Source organism: Periophthalmus magnuspinnatus, chromosome 12 (assembly GCF_009829125.3).
Source record: "Periophthalmus magnuspinnatus isolate fPerMag1 chromosome 12, fPerMag1.2.pri, whole genome shotgun sequence".
Classification (NCBI taxonomy): Eukaryota; Metazoa; Chordata; class Actinopteri; order Gobiiformes; family Gobiidae; genus Periophthalmus; species Periophthalmus magnuspinnatus.
Genome location: NC_047137.1, coordinates 16,635,055 through 16,657,040, shown reverse-complemented (window position 1 = coordinate 16,657,040; position 21,986 = coordinate 16,635,055). Strand labels below are relative to the sequence as shown.

The window sequence follows — 21,986 nt, the reverse complement described above, 5'->3', positions numbered from 1 at the left end:
TTAAATGGACTTTTACACACACCGCTCCTGTTTTTAATGTTTTAAATGGACTTTTACACACACCACTCCTGTTTTTAATGTTTTAAATGGACTTTTACACACACCTGCTCCTGTTTTTAATGCTTTAAATGGACTTTTACACACACCTGCTCCTGTTTTTAATGCTTTAAATGGACTTTTACACACACCTGCTCCTGTTTTTAATGCTTTAAATGGACTTTTACACACACCTGCTCCTGTTTTTAATGTTTTAAATGGACTTTTACACACACCTGCTCCTGTTTTTAATGTTTTAAATGGACTTTTACACACACCTGCTCCTGTTTTTAATGTTTTATATGGACTTTTACACACACCTGCTCCTGTTTTTAATGTTTTAAATGGACTTTTACACACACCTGCTCCTGTTTTTAATGTTTTAAATGGAATTTTACACACGCCTGCTCCTGTTTTTAATGTTTTAAATGGACTTTTACACACACCTGCTCCTGTTTTTAATATTTTAAATGGACTTTTACACACACTACTCCTGTTTTTAATGTTTTAAATGGACTTTTACACACACTACTCCTGTTTTTAATGTTTTAAATGGACTTTTACACACACTACTCCTGTTTTTAATGTTTTAAATTGACTTTTACACACACTACTCCTGTTTTTAATGTTTTAAATGGATTTGTATACCGGTACTTGTTTGTTTTGTTAGTTTTTCTATTTGAATTGTATTTTAAAACAGGACGCCCATGACAAAGAGAGCCCCTGTGCGTTCTCATTGGTTTCCCTTCTAAAAAATAAAGACAAAGAAAGAAATATAAGTATCAAGAGTTTGTGTATTTATATGTCCTGTATTTTCTTCTCGTACTGTACATTTCTTGCGTATTCTCAGCCTGCCACATGAATCCTTGACATTTTCTCCTTGTGATGAATGTAATGAGCTAAACCTGCTGAGGCTCTGTCTAAATAGGCCAACGCAACCTTAATAAATATGCATTCACTTTATTTTGGGATGTTTTTGCCCAAGTAGCTCACCACGTTGTGTCTCGCAGGTACATGCTGGGCCTGTCTGTGATCCCGGCCGTGCTCCAGTTCGTGGGGTTTCTGTTCTTGCCGGAGAGCCCCCGGTGGCTGATCCAGTGCGGCCTCACCCAAAAGGCGAGACGGGTCCTGAGTCAGATCAGAGGAAACCAAAATATCGATGAGGAATATGACAGTATCAAGAACAGCATCGAGGAGGAGGAGAAGGACAGTGGAGGAGGTAAGAAAAACACACAGGGCTGTATCGAGCTGGACCCCATAGACTGTTTATATAAACGGACATAGCTAACCTGCTAGCCGCCGCGCTCCAAACAGGAAGCGATCATGTGCGCGCTTCCAGCTCCATCGACTTTAGCTACAATTCACTTTGTATTGATAAACTGTGTGTCCTCTCTCTGTAACTTCTGTCAGACTCGTCATTTTGGTCTTAAATGTTTGTATTAACCCTCTACATGATCCTGGGGTTCATTCTTTTGAGTTATTTGGAGTTTATTATTATTTATTTACTTTTGTTATTTTAAGTTTATTTTTTAATGTTTATTTATTTATTTATTTTTTTTTGTTTTTTGTTTTTTTTTAGTTATTTTGAGTTTTTTTTTCTTTTTTTCTTATTTTTTGTCTATTTATTTATAATTTTTTTTAATTATTTTGAGTTTGTTTTTTTTTTTTGGGGGGGGGGGGTATTTTTTGTTCTTTTGACTTTATTTTTGGTTTCTTGAAAAACTGTGTCCTCTCTCTGTCTCTGCTGCTGTCCAACTCGTCATTTTGGCCTTAAATGTTCGTATTAACCCTCCACATGATCCTTGTGTATTTATTTGATTATTTTGTCCTTAAATCAAGATATGAACATTAATAACAGACAAATCAGGCGCCTTCTTTCCCCGAGGTCACTCCCGCTAGCGTTAGCAACAGGTTTGATTGACAGCGTTGCTAAGTGCTTGCTCCCTGCTAAACCAGCGTTGGCGGTTCAGCGGGGGCGTTACCTTCAACAGCCTCGCTCTGGATTGGCTCTTTGGTTGCTATGATACTCGTGGTTAGAATTCGAAATATTCATTTGACTGGAGCTGAACGCTGTGGGTGACGTCACACTCACTCAGTCCACGTCTTTGCACAGTCTATGGTCTCGACGTAAACATCACTGGTCGTGCGGTTGACGGTGCGATTCCAGCTCCCACGGATGAATCCTGTTGTTGTGTCCTTGTGCAAGACACTTCACCCAACACGCCTCCAGTGTCTGTGTGCACTGGTGTGTGAGTGTTTCCTTGATATAAAGCTCTTTGAGAGACTTGAAGGTGGAAAAGCGCCGTATAAAAATGTGACTGTTTACATCACATGTGTCAAAGTCAAGGCCCCCGGGCAAAATGTGGCCCTCCATGTCATTTTATGTGGCCCACAACAAGATAAATTAACTGTCTTGACTGTCTTAAAATGTGAGTTTATCAGGAGATACGGTTGTACAGACATTTTTTTTTACATCTATGGAAATGTATATGTGATATTTGTAACATAAATAAGAAATAGATACAGAGACGGTTAAAAAAGTAGAACGAGTTAAAAAAAGTAGTTGCATTTATTTTACATGTGGCCCTTTGAGAGCGACCGTTTTGCTGATGTGGCCCTCGGTGAAAATGTGTTTGACGTCCCTGGTTTACATTTAAGTCACGCTGTTTTTACCTCTCGAATTGTTACTACGACATTTATGAATTCATACGCATTTTTCTGCTTTTACAACATTTTACAAAGATGTTACGGTCTAGATCCAACATGGCGGCTCATGAGATGTGTTTCGTATTTGAGAAACACGAGATACAAATGGAACAAAAGGCTGTGTACGGGCAAGAATAGTATGTTTTATTTTGTTTTCTGTTTTCTAATGTTGTTTCCTCGTCACAAACAGACCTGGAGTTGTGTTTTGTTTCATTCACACACGTTTAACGCACAAACCCTGCACGTTTAGCCTGAGTTCTTCTCTCAATTTTCTTCTCAAACGCTCTGTTCCACCTCGTGATGTCATCATGTGGCGATACAGGAAGTGCTCCACTGTGTTTTTAAACTCCACGCACCTTCATTTCTGGAATCATTTGGATCACTTCAGCCTCTGGAATTGTGAGTCTTTTCTAAACAAAAGGTAAAAAGCAGCTGTTAAAACTACTACTTCATGACATCACAAGGTGGAACAGAGCATTTTGAGCTTTGGAGATGTAGACAGACGAATAATAAATGGATTACAGCTCACAAGAGTCAGTTTTGAGCCATTCCAAGTCCAGTACATTTTTATTTTCAGCCTCTTTTGCAGCCTTTAGACTTAAGTATTCATCATTAGCAATTTACCCGATTCAAATGCTGCTACGAAACATCTACAAAACCAAAATTGCCATTATATTTTTTTCAATCTTTTTCTCATATCTAGTAACACTTCCTCACTTCTTCCAATTTGTGTGAAATGGCTCAGTAAATAAACATGGCGCTTGTTCAGAGGCGCTGATGTGCTGCTGTTAGGCGTCGTCATGGTAATTACCAGTCATTTTGGACCAATTTCCTGTTTTGTTTTTAGTTTAAATCTTCATCCGACTCAGCGTTACCCAAGAACAAACCTTTTTACAGATCAAGTTGCCTGTTTAACTCTGATAGTTAGCGATTATTAACGAGATTAGCTTCAGAAACTGGCTTTAAATCGAACTTTTTGTGCTTGTGTCGCTCTATAGTTTTAATCTCTGACACTCGAGGATCGTTACGTTATAATTTACACATTTTAAATCACAAAATTAATCTAAAACGACTTAATAAAAGAAACAAATCCGCTGAGTTCCGCGTTAGCAAACCGCGGTGTCCAATGGGAGCTGACGTCGCCGTAAACATCATCGCAACAAAGCGCCGTGGAGCCGTCGGCGCCCCCTGTGGACGGCTGTGCATCACACTAACCAGTGAGCAGAGGATTTTTTTTCCCATTTGTACCAAAATGGCGACGCTGCCGAATCCTACGAGTATCATCGATTAAGAAAATAAAACTGGAGAACGAAGTGTGTACATGGGTGGAGGTGAAAACGGGGATTGATCGACAAAATGGCGTCTTGAAAATAAACGATTAAAGATTAAACTCAAACATGAATCACTCGGACGGGAACAACTATACAGTGGTCACTCGTTTATCACGGGGGTTACGTTCTAAAAATAACCCGCAATAGACAAAATCCGCGAAGTATCAGCTTTATTTTTCACAATTATTCTCTGTTTTTGTCTGTAAAACCCCTCACCACACACTTTATACACTTTTCTCACACAGACGCTAACATTTTCTCACATTTCTCTCTCGTTTAAACTCTCTCAAAGTTCAAACCTTCGTAGGCGTCTTTGTCAGTGCAGAACGTTTCATCGACATTGTGGGTTTTGTCGGGGAGAAAACAAATTGCAAACGTACAGCACTTCAGAGTCACACTGCGATCCGACGTTTATGTAAATTTGTCTGAACACATTCTGTACTGGACAGGAGACACGGCACGGAGGAGACTGATGGACAATGGTCTACAGTCCAACAGCCAATCAGGACGCACGACACAATGGTCTACAGTCCAACAGCCAATCAGGACGCACGACACAATGGTCTACAGTCCAACAGCCAATCAGGACGCACGACACAATGGTCTACAGTCCAACAGCCAATCAGGACGCACGACACAATGGTCTACAGTCCAACAGCCAATCAGGACACACGACACAATGGTCTACAGTCCCACATTTGCTCTTCTGCTCCTTTAATGTTTCTGGAGGCAGTGTTTGAACTGACTCTCCAGCCTCTTTCCATTTTATTAGTTTGTTGTTTAAAAATAGTTTAGCTTTTTTGTGGATAATTAGTGTTTCAGAGAGAAGTCTAAAGCTCCGTCTGCGATCGTGACTCTGCACCAGATTTAATACGACTTGGTTTAGTTTGGAAAAGTAAACGGAATAAAAGTTGCAACACAACTTGCAAATAAACCAGCCACAGCCATCACTAAATCCACTTATCTTTCTGTTTATGAAAGTGGAATGATATTTTTTGGGGGTCAGTATTTCTCATGTGCACTTTTTCTTTGCACTACTGGGAAATTTTGGGTTATTTTTAGCTAGAAAATCAGATTTAAGCCGTAAAAGTTTGAATAAATAACTTGTTTGACTCATTACAGATGCAAACTTGCGACTGAACTGTTCCCTTCTGCTGTTTATCTAATGCAACTCATCACTTTTTAACAATATTGTCGATTTAGAATAGTTTTTGTGGTTTAAATGTTCCAGGGTTGTTGCGTCAGTGGCAAAAATTAGTTTCAATATTATCGTTTATTGCCTGTATTTTACTTCAAAAGTTCAAAACATGTTCTTGCGACAGAAATTTGCAAAGCATTTCTAAAACATAAATGTATTCTAGTCGAGGCTCGATGGAGACAAGTTGGCAGACCCTTAACAGAAAGGTTACACAGTGTAGCTTTAAATTACGACGACATATTTCCTCAAAATGGCTTCGTACCAATAGTAAAGAGTGGTACCTCCCGTCTGAGTGACCTTTGGCCCATTCTTACGATGTTTATCAGACTATTTATGTTGAATTTAGTTTTAGATGGAACAGGGATTTGCTATAATCGTTAATACAGTTGTTTTGGTTCAATTATCCAATCAGAAATCAGAATGAGCTGCACAAGAATTTCTCGTTTGGGTTGTGTGGCAAAGTGGGTCTTTTCATTTCCCATCATTTTCAACTTCTTTCTTCTTTCAATCCAAATAAACTGTTAGATAAAACTATCCCGGGTTTGTTTTGTTGAGTTTTTTTAGTTACAGTCCATCTTTAAGTTAAACTCCACACTGACACCTGTTACTTTAAAGATATTTTATGTGTTTAAACTTATTCAACTCATTTAAACACATCGATCCATTCTGACCTGTCTCCACGTGATCCGGACACAGAGGGGGCGTGTCCTACTGTATGTCGGCCATTTTGGGTTAAGTTTGTCTTTTTTGTTTCAATGTTTTGTGTGTTTTGTTTCAATGTTTAAGTGTTAAGTTTTATTTTAAAGGGTTAAAGGGACATGACGCAGTTTGTTTGTTTGCTGTGGAACTCTGCTAAAGTTCAAATCGACGACACCTGTGGAGTAAATGGTGTTTACCTGGGGGAGGGGCTTCCTGTTGGGAGGGTAAATAAACAGTGAGAGTTGTGTCGTGTCCCAATTCGCAATGGTACTTCTAAATTTGCACATTTTGAAGTACCGTTCGAAGGAAAGTGCTCCTCCGTGTAGCCTCCGTCGACCGCAAAGGGACAGGCCGATACCACGGAGCGTACGTCAACCGCTGCCGTTACGTCGCTTATGTTGCGTCGTCTAGCAACCTTGGCGGCTTCTGACTAATGAGCTAAACGTTTAAAATGGACGAAATGCGAAATAATTACAGTTTTGCTTTTAATTATTTATTATTTCATTGAAGAAGAGTCAAGGTGTCGTCGTCGTCGTGGCCGTTTATTTCTGTTTAGAATGAAGCGAGGAATTAATCTTTCCCTTTGAACATCAATAGGTAAGCATAATTTTCGAGCAGATTTTTTCCCAATTGTAGCTCGTATTACATAACTTTAAGAAAATACACCTTGTTTCTCTCGTAGAAGAAGTCACTCGCGGTGATTGCAAATTTAGTTTAAGTTGCTCATTTCGTGTTTATTTGTGTGAATGGTTTATGTTGTTTTCTTAAATTATCTTGTGTCCAACCGAAGTCATCTTTTAAACAAATTTCCGTCTGGTAAAACATTTCTGGAGAGGAGAATCCGACCGATAGTCGAACCTCGGATTCAGTAGGAGCAATGTGGTTTTCGTCCCGGTCGTGGAACACTGGACCAGCTCTATACTCTCCATCGGGTCCTCGAGGCTCATGGGAGTTTGCCCAATCAGTCCACATGTGTTTTGTGGATCTGGAGAAGGCATTCGACCGTGTCCCTCGTGGTGTCCTTTGGGGGGTGCGTTCTTCAGTGGGGGTACTCACTTAACATGTTAATTTAGAGCCTGTTATGGATGCTAGCGTGCTATGAAAATGCGGTGAAAACCTTTGGGGGAGCTATGGGGGAGCGTTGGCCATTCTACAGGAGACGCCCCCTCGAGCCCCCTCCTGCTGCCGCCCCTGCTCTGATCTGGAGCAACTAAATAGGTCAATTATCGGACTAGGTTGTTAATCCTAATGTCCGAACACCACTTTGATTGGGCTATGTGTCCGGGACGTGATTCAAAAAAGGTTGGAAAACACGCTTTTGTTGGTATAAAGTCGCTTCAGTGCAGCAGCCACTAAAACTTTACGAAATGACACCAATTTGAGCCTTTGTTTTTTGTGTCTTTTTGTCGAGAAGTTTGCTCAGCACACGTGGCAAACCTTCAAGGGACCCTCGTGTTCCCTGGCAGCGTATATCTCATTATAATTCTTGTTTTTAAAAGTTGTTTCTGCATGTGGTAACTACATCCCTTTCCCGGTGCATTTGCCTGTATGAATGTGTAAACCTATAAATACTTGTTAATTAAAGCAGCAGCTGGGCCCAGGCTCCTCTGCCCCAGGTCCAATTACTGGTGTTAAACCTGCGCTCACAGAAACACGGACGCTTTATCGTTTAATTTTAGACGTGTGCAGGGCATCTGGGTTATTTGTGTGAGCTGTCCGTCACATTCGGGCTTTGAAGGACGGGTCAGGAGCATCAGGAGCATCACCATCTTCATTATCTCGATCGGGACGTTAAGGTGGAGGATTTGACCCATTGTGCATTTTTGGGTAAAACCGGAGAAAACAAACCCACAAAACACATCCAGACACACAGAGAAACAAAGCAGGACTAAACCAGGACTAAACCGGGACTAAACCAGGGCTACATCAGGACTAAACAAGGATTAAACCAGGACTAAACCGGGACTATGGTCGTATTCACACTAGCACTGGTTAGTACGCTTTAATCAAACTCTAGTTCTTTTGGCCAAAGTCCGGTTCGTTTGGTCAGGTGTGAATGCGCAATCGAACTCTGATACGGTCCAAAAAAGCGAACTCTGGTCCGCCAAAAAACCTAGGTCTCGGTCCGGTTGAAGCGAACTCTGGTACGGTTCGAATGCAGATGTGAACGCCAAGCGGACCACGGGCCGCTCCAAAGACAGGAAGAGGATTACATGCAGAGCATTCTGGGTAAATAAAACCAAAACAAACACGGGTGCAAAGCTAGCGGAGCGGAGAAATGGCTCGTGGTCAGACGTGGAGTGAAGAGGAGGTAAAAGCCCTCATAGAAATATGGTCTGACCAAAATATATGTCAGTTACTCGTGACCACGCACAAAAACAACGAGGTTTATAAATTAATAAGTGAAAAAATGAAAGCAGTAGGATTCCCCCGCACTGTAGCATTTTGTTTACATTTCCCTGCGGAAAAGAAGTTGCGTTGTATTGACCAATAGACGAGCGGCGTTTCTTCTTCATGGTTTTTTGTCTCGTTTCCTTCCATGGTTTTTGGTACAGCGCCACCACATGTGAAGGATTAGACAAGCTTCTCAAAAGGTTTGGTTCGTTTGACAAAAAGCAGAGTGAAAGCAAACCGCTCCAGATGAAAATGTTAACAATGTTTCAATTTTGGTCCCGAATCGAACCGAGTCTACTGGACTATTAGGTGTGAAAACGACCTAAACCGGGACTAAACCGGGACTAAACCGGGACTAAACCGGGACTAAACCGGGACTAAACCGGGACTAAACCGGGACCAAACCAGGACCAAACCGGGACTACATAAATAAATACAAAGCACATGTTCAGATAATCAGGCCGTGTGTTTTGGGTTTTTTTTTGTTTTGTTTTTTGTATTTCTAACAGGGCGTCCGTGAAATGGAGAGTCTGAGTGCTCTCATTGGACTTTCTCTGTAGAAATAAAATGCAAATAAATAAATCAAATTTTCAGTTTGAAACACTTGGATTGGGTGAAACCAGAACACTGCCCTCCAGATGTTTAAGTTAATTAATTATGTCTTAAGTTGTCACATCGGGAGGCGTAATTAAAATCGTTTGCTGTTGAATCAGGGTCATTTGAGTTAAACTTTTCTGGCTACACTTAAAAATAACTCCCAGTATGAGGCTTTAAACTGTTATCTCTTCAACACAGCTCGCTAATGTCCAGCTCTCTACATCATAGACACAGATAACAAAATGCAATGTCTTACTTCTACTTGAGCCACTGCAGATAAGGGAAGTATTTTGTGAAGGAAAATAAAGTTGTGTTTCTCTCTAATCAGGTTCGAAATGCCCTCGGCCTTTTTTACTTGGACTGAAGTTTAATAGGGCTGTCAAAAATATCAATACTCATAAACTAATCAAAACTCAAACTAATGCTGAAACTATATATCTTCAAAAAACACCAATACAAAACAAAATTGGACTTTTCTGGAAGAGATTTGGACATGTCTTGGTCAAAACTAGAATTAGAGGACATAATAGAGGAATAAAAACCCCAGAATCATGTAGAGCGGGTTCCTGGGGTTCATTTTTGAGTTTATTTATTTATTTAGATTTATTTATTTTTTTTTGAGTTTTTTTTTTTTTTAGTTATTTTTTTAGTTATTTTTTGTTTGTTTTTTTTTGTTTTTTTTCTTTACTTTTTTGTTATTTTTATTCATTTATTTATTTATTTATTTGTTATTTTGAGTTGTTTTTTTAATCATTTTTTTAAATTTTGTGTTTATTTTTCGTTTTCTCCAAAAGCTAGCGTTAGCAACAGGTTTGATTGACAGCGTTACTAAGCACCCACTTTTTCCTAAACCAGCAAAGTGGGCGGGGGTTACTTTCAACACCCTCGCTCCTGATTGGCTCTTTGGTTGCTATGATACTCATTTTCAGAATTCCAAATACAGAACTCGCCGCTATATTCGCCGCTATAACTGCTCCAGCCTCGACGAGCTTCATGTGGGGGGCGTCACACTCTTCTTACTCCACTTGTTTACACAGTCTGTGGTTGTGACTTGTAATTGTACACAGAAAAGTACTTGTAGACAGTGATGTAAGTATAATCCGGAGACGCAGTCAGGCGGAAAACCCCGGGGAAGTGCCTGTCCACTTTGTGCTTGTTCCAGTGTCTTTCCCGTCCCCGGAGTCCCACAGACTCTTCTTCTGCTGTTCCGCTCGTTACGCTTCATGTTCTGAAGTCTGATTCTACACGAGCGTTTGAACCAATTTGTGAAACTTTCAGGGAGTGTTTTTTTTTTTTTGGTACTGTCTGGTCATGTAGGTCACGTGTGCGACGGGGTTTTGATTTTGAAAAGCGGCAGCAGTAAAACCTTGTACCTAACGATAGATGGACAGGTGGATAGTTCGTTAATAGTAGAGTTTGCATGTTCTACCTGTGTCTGCATGGGTTCCTTCAGGTGCTCTGGTCTCTACATCAACCTAAAACTTCAATGGGCTAATTTCCAAGGAAGTCTGCCCCCTGGTGGTGCTGTTAAATATATAACGTTTCTACTGTAAATGCATGTCTGTAATTGTATTTCTATTTCTTTTCTTGTATTATTTTATTAAGTTAGCTGCTATTATTATTATTTTTTTTATTTTATTTTATTTTTTTAGTTATTGTTTTGTTTCATTTTTTTACTTTGAGTTTTTTCTCTTTTTTTGTAATTTTTATTATGATTTTTTGTTGTTTTTTTTATTTATTCTATTTCTTTTCTTGTATTGTTTTATTAAATGTTAGGTTTGTATATATCAAAAAATGTTCAGTGAGTTTATTCAGACCAGTGGTGGATGAAATACTTTGTTAAGTAAAAGTACAGATACAGAGGGGAAAAGTTACTCAAGTAAAACTCAAAGTACCATATGAAATAAACTACTTGAGTACCTGTTTAAAAATGAACTTTTAGAGTAAAAAGTATTTGTGTGTAAATGTAGTGATATTTATTTAAAAAACAGGAACAATTCGAATCAATTTCTTATTTTTCATATGAATTTTGTGTTTTTATTTTTGTTTCGCTTGCGTGGGGCTCGTGTAGGACTCACGTGGGGCTTGTGTGGGGCTTGTGTGGGGCTTGCGTGGGGTCCGCATAGGGCTCATGAGGGGCTTGCGTTTAATACTTTTATGGTGTTGTTTTGTTGTTGATGCAAAATTTTGATTAAAGCAACTTAAATATTTACTTTTTACCTAAGTTTTTTTTTTTTTTTTAGTAAAATATAACATAAGTGATAATAAATCATGTCGTGTCTTGCTCTAACTCACATGCATCATTTCAAGTATTTTTAAATAAACAAATACTTTAGGGTGAAAAATAAAACTTACGATAAAAAAAATAAATGAAAACTTATTTATTGCAGTGGTTGGCTTATAAACTGAGCCGCTTTACCCCCTTTTGTCACACCTCTCCTCGTGTTTTGTTCTATTTTCAGATTTCAGATTTTAATTGAATCATTTGAGTCTTCAGTGAAAGCGTTTGCTCATTATTGCTGTTCCTTCAGGCCTTCTCCCTGCACCTGCTGCCTACGATATGACAAATCCACTCACACTAATTACTCTGAGGTCATGACATTATTCTGTTCAATAAAAGTTATATTGGGATTTTGAAATTAGTTTTGAGCCTAAAGCAACTGTACTGACATTATATCACCATAATAATAAAATAAATAATAAAATAAATAATAAAATAAATAATAATAATAATAAACAAATAATATAATAATAATAATAATAATAATAATAATAATAATAATAATAATAATAATAATAATAATAAACTAATAATAATAATAATAATAATAAACAAATAATAATAATAATAATAATAATAATAATAACAGTAAAGCACTGTACTGGCAACATTTCACCATAATAAAATAAATAAATAAATATAATAATAATAATAACAAAGTAATTTACAGACATATAAAGTAAAATAGTGAAATAAATAGCGACAAAATAAAACAAAACAAATAAATAAATAAATATAAATAGTACGATTTGCCTCTTTCTGTTGGATTTGGAGTCAGTCATTCTCAGTAATGCAGCAGCTAATAGACTAATTAAAGAGGCTTCGCTAATTACAATTATTTTAAGTCTTTAAGTCTCTAAGTGGTGTTTAGACAACAGCCAGAACCAGACGTCGTACTTAAGCCAAACCAGAAATACTGTGTCGACAACAAAAGCATCGCTCCAGTGAAACCTACAATTTGTTTATTTATTACTTGTTTTATATTCTGGTCGTTATTGGAAATCATAAGAGCTGTTTGCAGTTCTAGTCACTTAAATTAAAGCTGCACGTTGGAGCTTTTCTGTGTCCCTACATGGAGACACGGACATGCAGTTATTAATTTAGCTGGAAAACTCCACAGTATGGCATTACTCTACTCTACAAGCAGACAACTCCACTAGTACACCTGATATATCGATACAGACAAATATCACGGTAAACGATTATATAGAAACTACTTTAAGCAACTGATTAAGATTTAAATAAAGCAAAATAAGCGCAAGTAAATGATTTTAAATAGACTCGTGCAACAAATAAACAGCAGAATGTACCAAAAATTAGCCAAAAAAGGGATTTATTCACCCGTCCACAGCTCAAATTTTATCATATTACAACAAAAACACCTATAATCCCATCACTTTTGCAAAGAAAAAGTACTCACGATAAATACTGAGCGAACGATAAGTCGATATAGTGATTATCGTGACAGTCGCACCACCAGAATGCAACTTAGATGAATTTAATGCCATGCTGTGGGATATTACAGTCAATTGAAACTTAAACCTCGTTCTTTTGTCTCTGAATACAAACCTCTCCTCTGTTCATTGACCTATATATAGTAGTGTTTTAATCCGTCGTTATGCAGGAATGCAGATGTTTACCTGCGCGTCTGTCCCACGGGGGGAAGCACAGAAGCGACGCGGCCTGTAGCTGACACGAGCGTTACCGTGGAAACGCTTCCTCTCACCTCCGCGGCTCAGAGACGGCTCCCGCGGACAAGTTCTTCACAAAGATGAGATGCGCAAGAGCGATGTGTGTCAAAGGTTTTTAATGTAAGTATAAAAATAGCTGGGACAGAATCGTCGCTGTGTTAACGTGTGGAAATGATCAGACCTGGAGTTGTGTTTTGTTTCATAATATCATTAATATCGTTTATCGTGATAAAAACCGTCAACAATAATCGTTCGTGGCACTTTTTATATAATCGTGATCATCGCCAACAAAGATAATCACCGTTATATCACCAGAATGTGCAGAAAAAAACAATTTCTCCCTGATGATCTGCTCTGAATCACTGTTTTTTTCACTAATAACAAAGTAAAATAGCAAATATTCATATCCAGAACATTTTTAAACTGTAAGCAACAATAAGTATCGTTAATCGCAATTATTTTGGAAGTAATAAACATGACACCAAATTTCTAGTTTCAGTAACACTTTATTATTAGTCTGTAACATCTCCAAGGCTCAAAATGCTCTGTTCCACCTTGTGATGTCATCAAGTGATCAAGAAGTTAACAGCTCCTTTTACCTTTAGTTCAGTCGAGATAAGTGGGGATTTCAGGTCTGAAATGATCCAAATGATTCTAGAAATGAAGGTGTGTGGAGTTTAAAAACACAGCGGAGCACTTCCTGTATCACCACATAGTGACATCACAAGGTGGAAATGTTTTCAAAAAAAACAAAAAAAACAAACAAACAGAGAAGCAGAGTTCAGACTTTCAAATTTGTGTTTTATTTTTGGGTGCAATGGCATTGTATTTCTTTTTATCGTTTCAGGAAATTAGTCTAATTTCTATTATTTATTTATTTTTTAGTCGGTTTGATTTCTTTTTTATTTTGTTTATTTTATTTATTTTTATTTTATTTTATTTTATTTTATTTTATTTTATTTTATTTTATTTTATTTTATTTTATTTTATTTTATTTTATTTTATTTTATTTTATTTTATTTTATTTTATTTTATTTTATTTTATTTTATTTTATTTTATTTTATTTTATTTTATTTTATTTTATTATTTATTAATTAATTAATTATCTATTTATTTTTTTTTTTAATTATTTATTTTATTTATTTATTTTTTTATTATTATTATTTTCCAGGGCTGTTTGTGATGAGGAAACAACATTACAACATTAGAAAATAGTGAAATATGAGCTCTTTAAATGCCAGGGAGAAGAGGTGGGTTTTCACATTAAAAACTGAGAGGATCTGACAGGCAGGGGGCGCTGTTCCATAGTCTGGGCACTCCTACAAGAAAAAGCTCAGCCATTTCTAGTCTTGAGCCTGGTTTTAGGGGCAACCGGACCCACCTCAGGCCGCAGCAACTCCGTCAAATTCCAACGTTTTCATCCTCGGAACTGAGAAAAACTGGAAGAAGGAGCAAAGATCAGAGGTCGCGGCACAAAATGGAGGTGTTGTGACTTCAGTTATTATGATTTAGAGGCGACACAACAGCCATATAACAGCTACCGTAAATTTCGGATTATAAGCCGCTACTTTTTTTCCACGCTTTGAGCCCTGCGGCTTTTACAGCAGTGCGGCTTATATATGGAATTTTACTGGATAACGGCCCCTGGGGGGCGCTCTCTAGCTGTAAACGTAAAAGTGAGACAGACGTGGGGAAAGATTCTGCTCTGAAGAATTCACTAGTTTTGATTTTGAACGATCATTTTGCGCATCATGAAATGGATATGATGCAGTTTTTAAGATAAAGAAACAGAAAGGAAACAGAGCAGGGGTCGGCCTTTAACACGCAAAGAGCCATTTGGACCCACTTTCCACGTAAAATAAAACACTGGGAGCCGCAAATACTTTTTGACATCTAAAATGAAGATAACACTGTATAATAACAATAATGTAACGGAATAATGTAGGTTTTACTTTCACGGACAAGCCTTCTACACGTGGCAGATAAATATGGCAAAAACAACTTAAGTGCATTAAAAAAATACAACTCACCAAACCGCTGCATCATGCATCGCGCTGATTATGTGATTATGTCTACTCTACTCCGCAGTTTCTTTAAAAAAACAACAACAAAAAAACTCGTAGCGTATCATTTTATCCCAGGTGCTTATTCTCCATGTGCCAAAGCAGTTTTGAAGGTTTCATTGCCTTATTTGCTTTTCCCGTATGTTACGCAGAGCGGACTGTGCGTGAGTCACCTGCAGCGACAAACCCAGATTTTAAGTAGGCATTGTCTGTTAAATTTATCTTTCTTTTTCTTGGAGGTCGTAGTCTCCTCTTCTGGCTCCTCAGTTGTCCTTTTCCCCTTTGTTAAAAGCTCTCCAAAGACTTTTGTTTTGGCTCATTTTCACTCGCTTGTGGCTCTACTTTTGTGCGTCGTGTCTGATGTGTTATACGTGATACGTCACCGCGGAGACAAGAGCAGATAATAAACTTGCTACTACATCAAATAGATTTCTGTGGCGATTTCCAGCAGGATTTTCATGATACATCTACGGACGAGCTTATTAGTGTGTCATTAGGGACGGGCCAAAGTTGCTCCTGACCCCTGTGCGCACAACGTCTGAAAATCAGGGCTCTTTACGCAGGACTGTGAGCTGTGTCTGTGTTAGTTCCCAAGCCACGCAGAGCCGCAGTATGAGGCTGAAAGAGGCGCATACGGCTCCGGAGCCGCGGGTTGCCGACCCCTGAAATAGAGCCACTGCACGTAAGCTCGACATCAATGAATCCAACTTGGTCAATGTAAAAAGACGACAAAAGTTTTCAGAGGAAATAAAAGCAGATTTTCCGTGTTGGTGCAGCTTTATTTTATAAACCTGCAGGTGTGTTCATCCCGTGTTGTTGTCGTGTTGGTGCCAATTTTCAGGCACAGTTTTAAAAAAGCGTGTCGGTGCACCGTCTTTCTGTGTAAATGTCTCATGTTACAATATGAAAACCTGCGGCTTACATTCAGGTGCGGCTTATATATGTACAAAATTGATTTTCTCTTCAAATTTAGCTGGTGCGGCTTATATCAAGGTGCGCTCTGTAGTCCGAAATTTACGGTACTCCACCGAGGAACTCCACCGCTCAGTGCATCGGCCCTATTGATTTCCTGGGAACTCTTGTCCAGAGCAGATGTGCGTTTTGTGCAGAGCTGGTCATTCTCGTAAAACGTGCGAATGTGGGGCAGGATGTGTGAGTGATCGTAGCTGTAGCTCATATTTTATATAGACTCTGCTGCTACTGAGCTCAGCAGTTCAAGTGGAGTAAAGTATATAGTGTGTAGTACGGCTGTTTCTGTCCCGTCTGTTGTCGGTTGTTGTGTTTTGGAGGAATTTCTTACCAAAATATCCCGTTTAAGTCGACGCTTTTGAGTTCATTTCGAGCAAGTCAAGGTTCTGTGCTGGTTACGCTGTTAAAAATGGGTGGAGTTGTGTCCGTAAAACTGTGAAAGATATATTATAAAGACGGTAATTCAGTTTATTTTTGTGGCAGATTTAAAAAAAAAAAAAAGTAAAGCTGACCAAAATGCTTCGCGTAAAACATACGAACAACACTTTACATATGTCAGGATTGCAGTTTTTTTTCTCTGAGTTTCTGTGTCTGGAGCTGGGCGGAGAGTCTGGCACCGCCCACCACTCACCTGCAGCCCCTCAGCGATCAAGCTACGACCTCTCGAGTTCAAAGACACCGCTCATTTCTACACACGTGGTCAGATCGTTAGCGTTTCCTCCGTGATCTTGTTTTTGGACCCACCCGTCACCTCAGCCTCCGACCCAGCTCCAAACAACCAGATTTTGCATTTTTTCTTTACTAAACCCTGCTCATTTTTTTAAAGTCTCGAGTCTGCCTCTTTAGATCCACCAGGCTTTACGACAAAATAGAAACAGAACAATAAAACACCTTTATATCCTGGGTAGCCAGTGTTAAATGCCAGGGAGATGAGGTGGGTTTTCTGGTCTTAAATTGTGTTAGATGTGTACTTTTTGGGTTTTTTTTTAATAAAGATTACAGAGATTTTGTTATTTCTCATCGTCAGTGATCAGCAGAAGTCTAAATCTGATTCTCTGTGAATAAAAACGTGTGGTAGAAGCAGAGTTCAGAGTTTAAAATTAGTTTGCATTGTATTTATTTTTATTGTTTCAGGAAATTAGTTTTGTCTTTTTATTTTATTGTATTATTTTATTTTTATTTTTTTTATTGTATTTTTTTATTGTATTATTTTTTTATTATTGTATTATTCTGTTATTTTAATTTAATTATTAACTTTTTAATTAAATTTTTAAGTTGTTTTAATTTTTACATTTTTACTTTTTTTATTATAATTTTTTATTTTTTTATTATTTTTTTTATTTGTAATTTTCTGTGGTAATATCTGCCCATACTTTTATTTATTTGCATATTTCATCTCAGCTCGCAGTGATTTTGCCCACTGATGTGAAAGTTGGCGGTACGAATCCCGCTCTCATTAACATTACCAACACTGAGAACAAGGTGGCTTAAGCGTCTTGCCCAAGGACACAACAACAGCATTCTTTTCAATTCAATTTGTTTTTGTAAAGCCCAAAATCCCAACAGCAGTCGCCTCTTTTGGCTGAAAAAAGATTTAACCGAGAGAAAGTTAGAAATTCAACAACAAAAGAGAAACAGAAAAGCAAATGGAGAACTCAAGTGTGGGAGCCAGAATCGAACCACCAACCTCCAACCAGCAATGATGTTTAGGTCAAGAGCAGGATTCGAACCGCCAACCTTCAGACCAACTCGACATATACAACATCGATACGACATTCACTGATGTACTGGTTGGCGGTGCGATTCCAGCCCCCACAGTTATGTCCTTGGGCAAGACACTTAACCACCTCTCCCCCAGTACTTTGTGAATGGGTGAGCGGTTCCTTGATGTCCAAACTACGGCCCGGGGTCCAAATGCGGCCCTCAGATCAGTTTTTATTGTCCTCCCGCTGAACCCTGTTGATCATAAGCAGCACTTTTTACAGCAAATTAAACTATTTCTGCCACTATAACCTCAAACATCACATTGCAGTGAGACACAGACCTAAAATTAATGTGTTTTAAGCTTTATTAACACACAGACACACACACGCTCTGCCAAACCTGTGTTTAACCCTCTGATGCGTGAATTATGAAAGCCTTGGTCAAGTGTTTTTCTTCTTCTCAGGACATGAAACAACATTGTGAACTGCCTGTAAAAATAAATTAACTTGTGTTCTATTGTAAATATACAAACACATGTTTCTTTTTATGCTTTGAAAAACATTTCAACAAATTTGGGGAATTTTAACAATGTTTAGGCCTGAATAAGAAAACTATTTAGAGGAAATTTACTTGTAGTTACACCGACTGACCACTGAATTGACCTCAATGGAGTGTGGCAGCAGAGAGCACTGTAGACGTTGATATGCAGCTCCACCACATAAACCGATGCATGAAAGAGAAAGTTATGTTTTCGTTGTGTCTGTGGCCCTCCGCTTTGAATATGTTTTGAGATGTGGCCCTCGATAAAAAAAAGTTCGGGCACCACTGATGTAAAGTGCTTTGAGTGCCTTGAATTTGGAAAAGCGATATATATATACATATATATATAAAAACATGACTATTTACCGTGATCTATTTACTCTAAGTGTTGTAAAGGTGCAAGGACTTTATAAATAAACTTTGGTAATGTGTCTGAAGCAGCAGGTCAACTCGTTTAACTACAAGAACCAGTTGTTTTCCTGTTCCTCAGTTTGACATTTTCCCTCAGTTTTTTTTTTTTTTTGACAGCTGAAAAAATGTGCCACCGACTCAGTCCAGTTGTAATCGCGTGCTGCTCATTTGCATATACCCTCCCGTGTGAGGCCTTCGCTGACCTCCGCCTCGGTCCGAATTCTCACCGATGATGAATTATTCAGCGAGTTTCAACATTTTCTGAAGCGCGGCGGCTGCTCTGTGTCCAATCAAATCCACGCGGAGACGATAATGAGAGCGGCAGAGCGAGGAGAATATGTTTGGGAACGTCACGGCGCGCTGAATATTTCACACTGACCTATTTTAATGCAGCTAATGAACGAAAAATACAATGTGATGATACAGTTAATATCTCCTCTGGATTTGACACTTCACTTCTGCCGGGGAAGTGTGTCAGGAACGTGACCTAGAACAGTGTGACTCTGAAGTGCTGAGTGTTTGTGGCAGCACCGCACTGTGCACAGACTCCTGCATTGAGTCTTCACCCATTGACTCAATGTTGACGCTGACATGCGTCAACAGGAGTCAATAGGAGGAGTCGTCCCCCATCGCCGCCTGCACAGAGTCCTGTATCCTAGCAACCCATGCCGTAGGCATGGGACATACATATTTGTTCTTGCTAGCATGTCAGCGTCAACATTGAGTCATCGAGCCCTATCCAAGCCCCCATGCCGCAGGCATGTGCCATCTTTATTACTGCTAAAATGAATGGCACAGTGATTCTTCAGGTCGTCCCCATCAAAAAAGTCCTGGGGCCAAGTTTGTATTTTGCACGGTGTTGCCATGGCGATGCATGGAAAACCCATGTTTTTGCATTTTATGCATCAGCACTTCCAATGTGTTTTGACTTGTTTGGTGACAAATGCAGCCCAAAGCCGCAATAAAAAAGGGACAAGTGGCGCGTCAGAGCTACCCACAGGGAGTGCCGGGTCGGCTGAGTGCGAAGCACGGCCCGCGAGGGCCGTTCGATGCCGCTTGCGGCTTTAATATTATTATTACTACTACTATTATTATTATTTTAAATTATTTAAATTATTATTTAATTTATTATTATTTAATTATTATTTTAAATGTTCGTATTAACCCTCTACATGATCCTGGGGTTTTTATTTCACTATTGTGTCTGTAAATCAAGATATGAACATTAACAACAGACAAATCCGGCGCCTTCTTTCCTTGAAGTCGCTCTTGTTACCGTTAGCAACAGGTTTAATTGACAACGAATCTCTGATCCAGAAGTCACTTGTTTCTTCTGCATGTTTAAGCTTTTCTTCATCGTTCACTTACTCAAAGTTGTGTTTAGATTCATTCAGGTGTGTGTCTGTATTTGTATTTACATGTGTTTATATAAAAAATGCAGAATCTGGTTTATACATGCACTTTTTAGTTGTTTTTTTTAATTATTTCAATCATTATTTGAACCAAAGTTACTGCCGCTGAATTAAAAATGTGCTGTAGTTTAGCAAAATAAAAAATATAACACTTGAGACGTATGAGATAAACCACATGTAAAAGTATCTGAGTACTGCACTGTCTGACTTCCTTTTACTGAACAAATATTTCTTTCATTTTGAGCAAATCCATTTCACTTCTAAATTAGAAACGAGAGATTTTGGCTTGATTTTTAAACGTCTGGAAGAATGAGCACCTTCATTTGTTGAATCATTTGGATCATTTCAGCTCTGGAATTGAAAATCTCTGCAGAAACAAAAGATAAAAGCTAGATGCTAACTTGAAAACTACCACTTGATGACATCACAAGGTGGAACGGAGCATTTTGAGCTGAGTGAAGATGAGCGAATGAAACAAAACACAACTCTACGTACGTTTTTGATGCGGAAAAACCATTCTGAAGCGCACAAGAGTCAGTTTTGCGTAATATAGGACCTTTAAACACGAAAACGACATAAAAAGACGAGATAAAAACATGCCGTACTGTGGAATATTTCACGTAAAAACAACAACGACACTGTCTCGTATTAACTCGGCGAGCGTATCGTCAGGGGCAGGTCTGGGTTTGTTAGCGCCGCGGCAGAAGAAGACGGAAGAACGAAACGCACCGGAGCAGAAAGTGCAGTTATTGAGGAGTAGATTAGAAAAAGAGACAAAGCCCGAAGCGCGTTTAGATTCGATTAAACCGTATTGGAGACTCAAACACTGAACGATTCACTTCTGTAAACGGCCGGGGGATGTGAATCGGCGTCTCCAGATGATCGCCGCGTGTGGAGTGACGGACGAGCGCTGCGATAATGAGGAAACACGATGTAACGGGGGGAAAAAAAAACTCATTTATGCATCGACCAGACGTGTGTTTCTATGTCGCGATTTTATCCAACGCTTTTCCAAATTAAAAGAACTTTATAAAACGTTTTTTTAACAAGCGACTGAGCGAGTGAGACGTCAACCGCGGCGTTCGGCTCCAGTCAAATGAAGCGCATCGAGGCCAGAGCGGTTAAATCGGCGGCGAATTTGGAGCTGAGTTGCATATTAGGAATTTCGACCGATCATAGCAACCACAGAGCCAATCAGGAGCGAGGCTGTTGAAGGTAACGCCCCTTTCTGCCCACACCACTGGTTTAGCAGGGAGCGGGCGCTTAGCAATGCTGTCAATCAAACCTGTTGCTAACGGTAACAGAAGCGACCTCGGGGAAAGAAGGCGACGGATTTGTCTTAATACAAACATTTATGAGAAAAATGATGAGTCTGACAGAAGCAGGTACAGAGAGAGGAGACAGTTTTATAATGTAAAGTGAATTGGAGCCAGAGTTGAAGGAGCAGGAAGTGCGCACATGATCACTTCCTGTCTGGAACACGACGGCTAGCGGGTTAGCTATGTCCATTTATACAGTTGTCCCTCACTATATTGCGGTTCACAATTCGCGGCCTCGCTGTTTCGTGCATTGTGTCCTGCGTCCTGATTGGCTGTTGGACTGTAGACCATTGTGTCGTGCGTCCTGATTGGCTGTTGGACTGTAGACCATTGTGTCCTGCGTCCTGATTGGCTGTTGGACTGTAGACCATTGTGTCGTGCGTCCTGATTGGCTGTTGGACTGTAGACCATTGTGTTGTGCGTCCTGATTGGCTGTTGGACTGTAGACCATTGTGTTGTTCGTCCTGATTGGCTGTTGGACTGTAGACCATTGTCCATCAGTCTCCTCCGTGCCGTGTCTCCTGTCCAGTACAGAATGTGTTCAGACAAATTTACATAAACGTTGGATCTCAGTGTGACTCTGAAGTGCTGTACGTTTGCAATTTGTTTTCTCCACCGACAAAACCCACAATGT

The 21,986-nt window shown here is 39.1% G+C and overlaps 1 protein-coding gene across 1 annotated transcript in view; it reads left to right on the top strand.

Moving 5' to 3' along the window:
* Positions 1–21,986, top strand: part of LOC117379494 (proton myo-inositol cotransporter) — a 113,834-nt gene that overhangs the window by 25,527 nt on the left and 66,321 nt on the right. Inside the window, exon 3 of the mRNA XM_033976221.2 lies at positions 1,047–1,255. Within this exon, the coding sequence (XP_033832112.1) occupies positions 1,047–1,255 (209 nt within the window). The remainder of the gene's footprint in view (positions 1–1,046; positions 1,256–21,986) is intronic.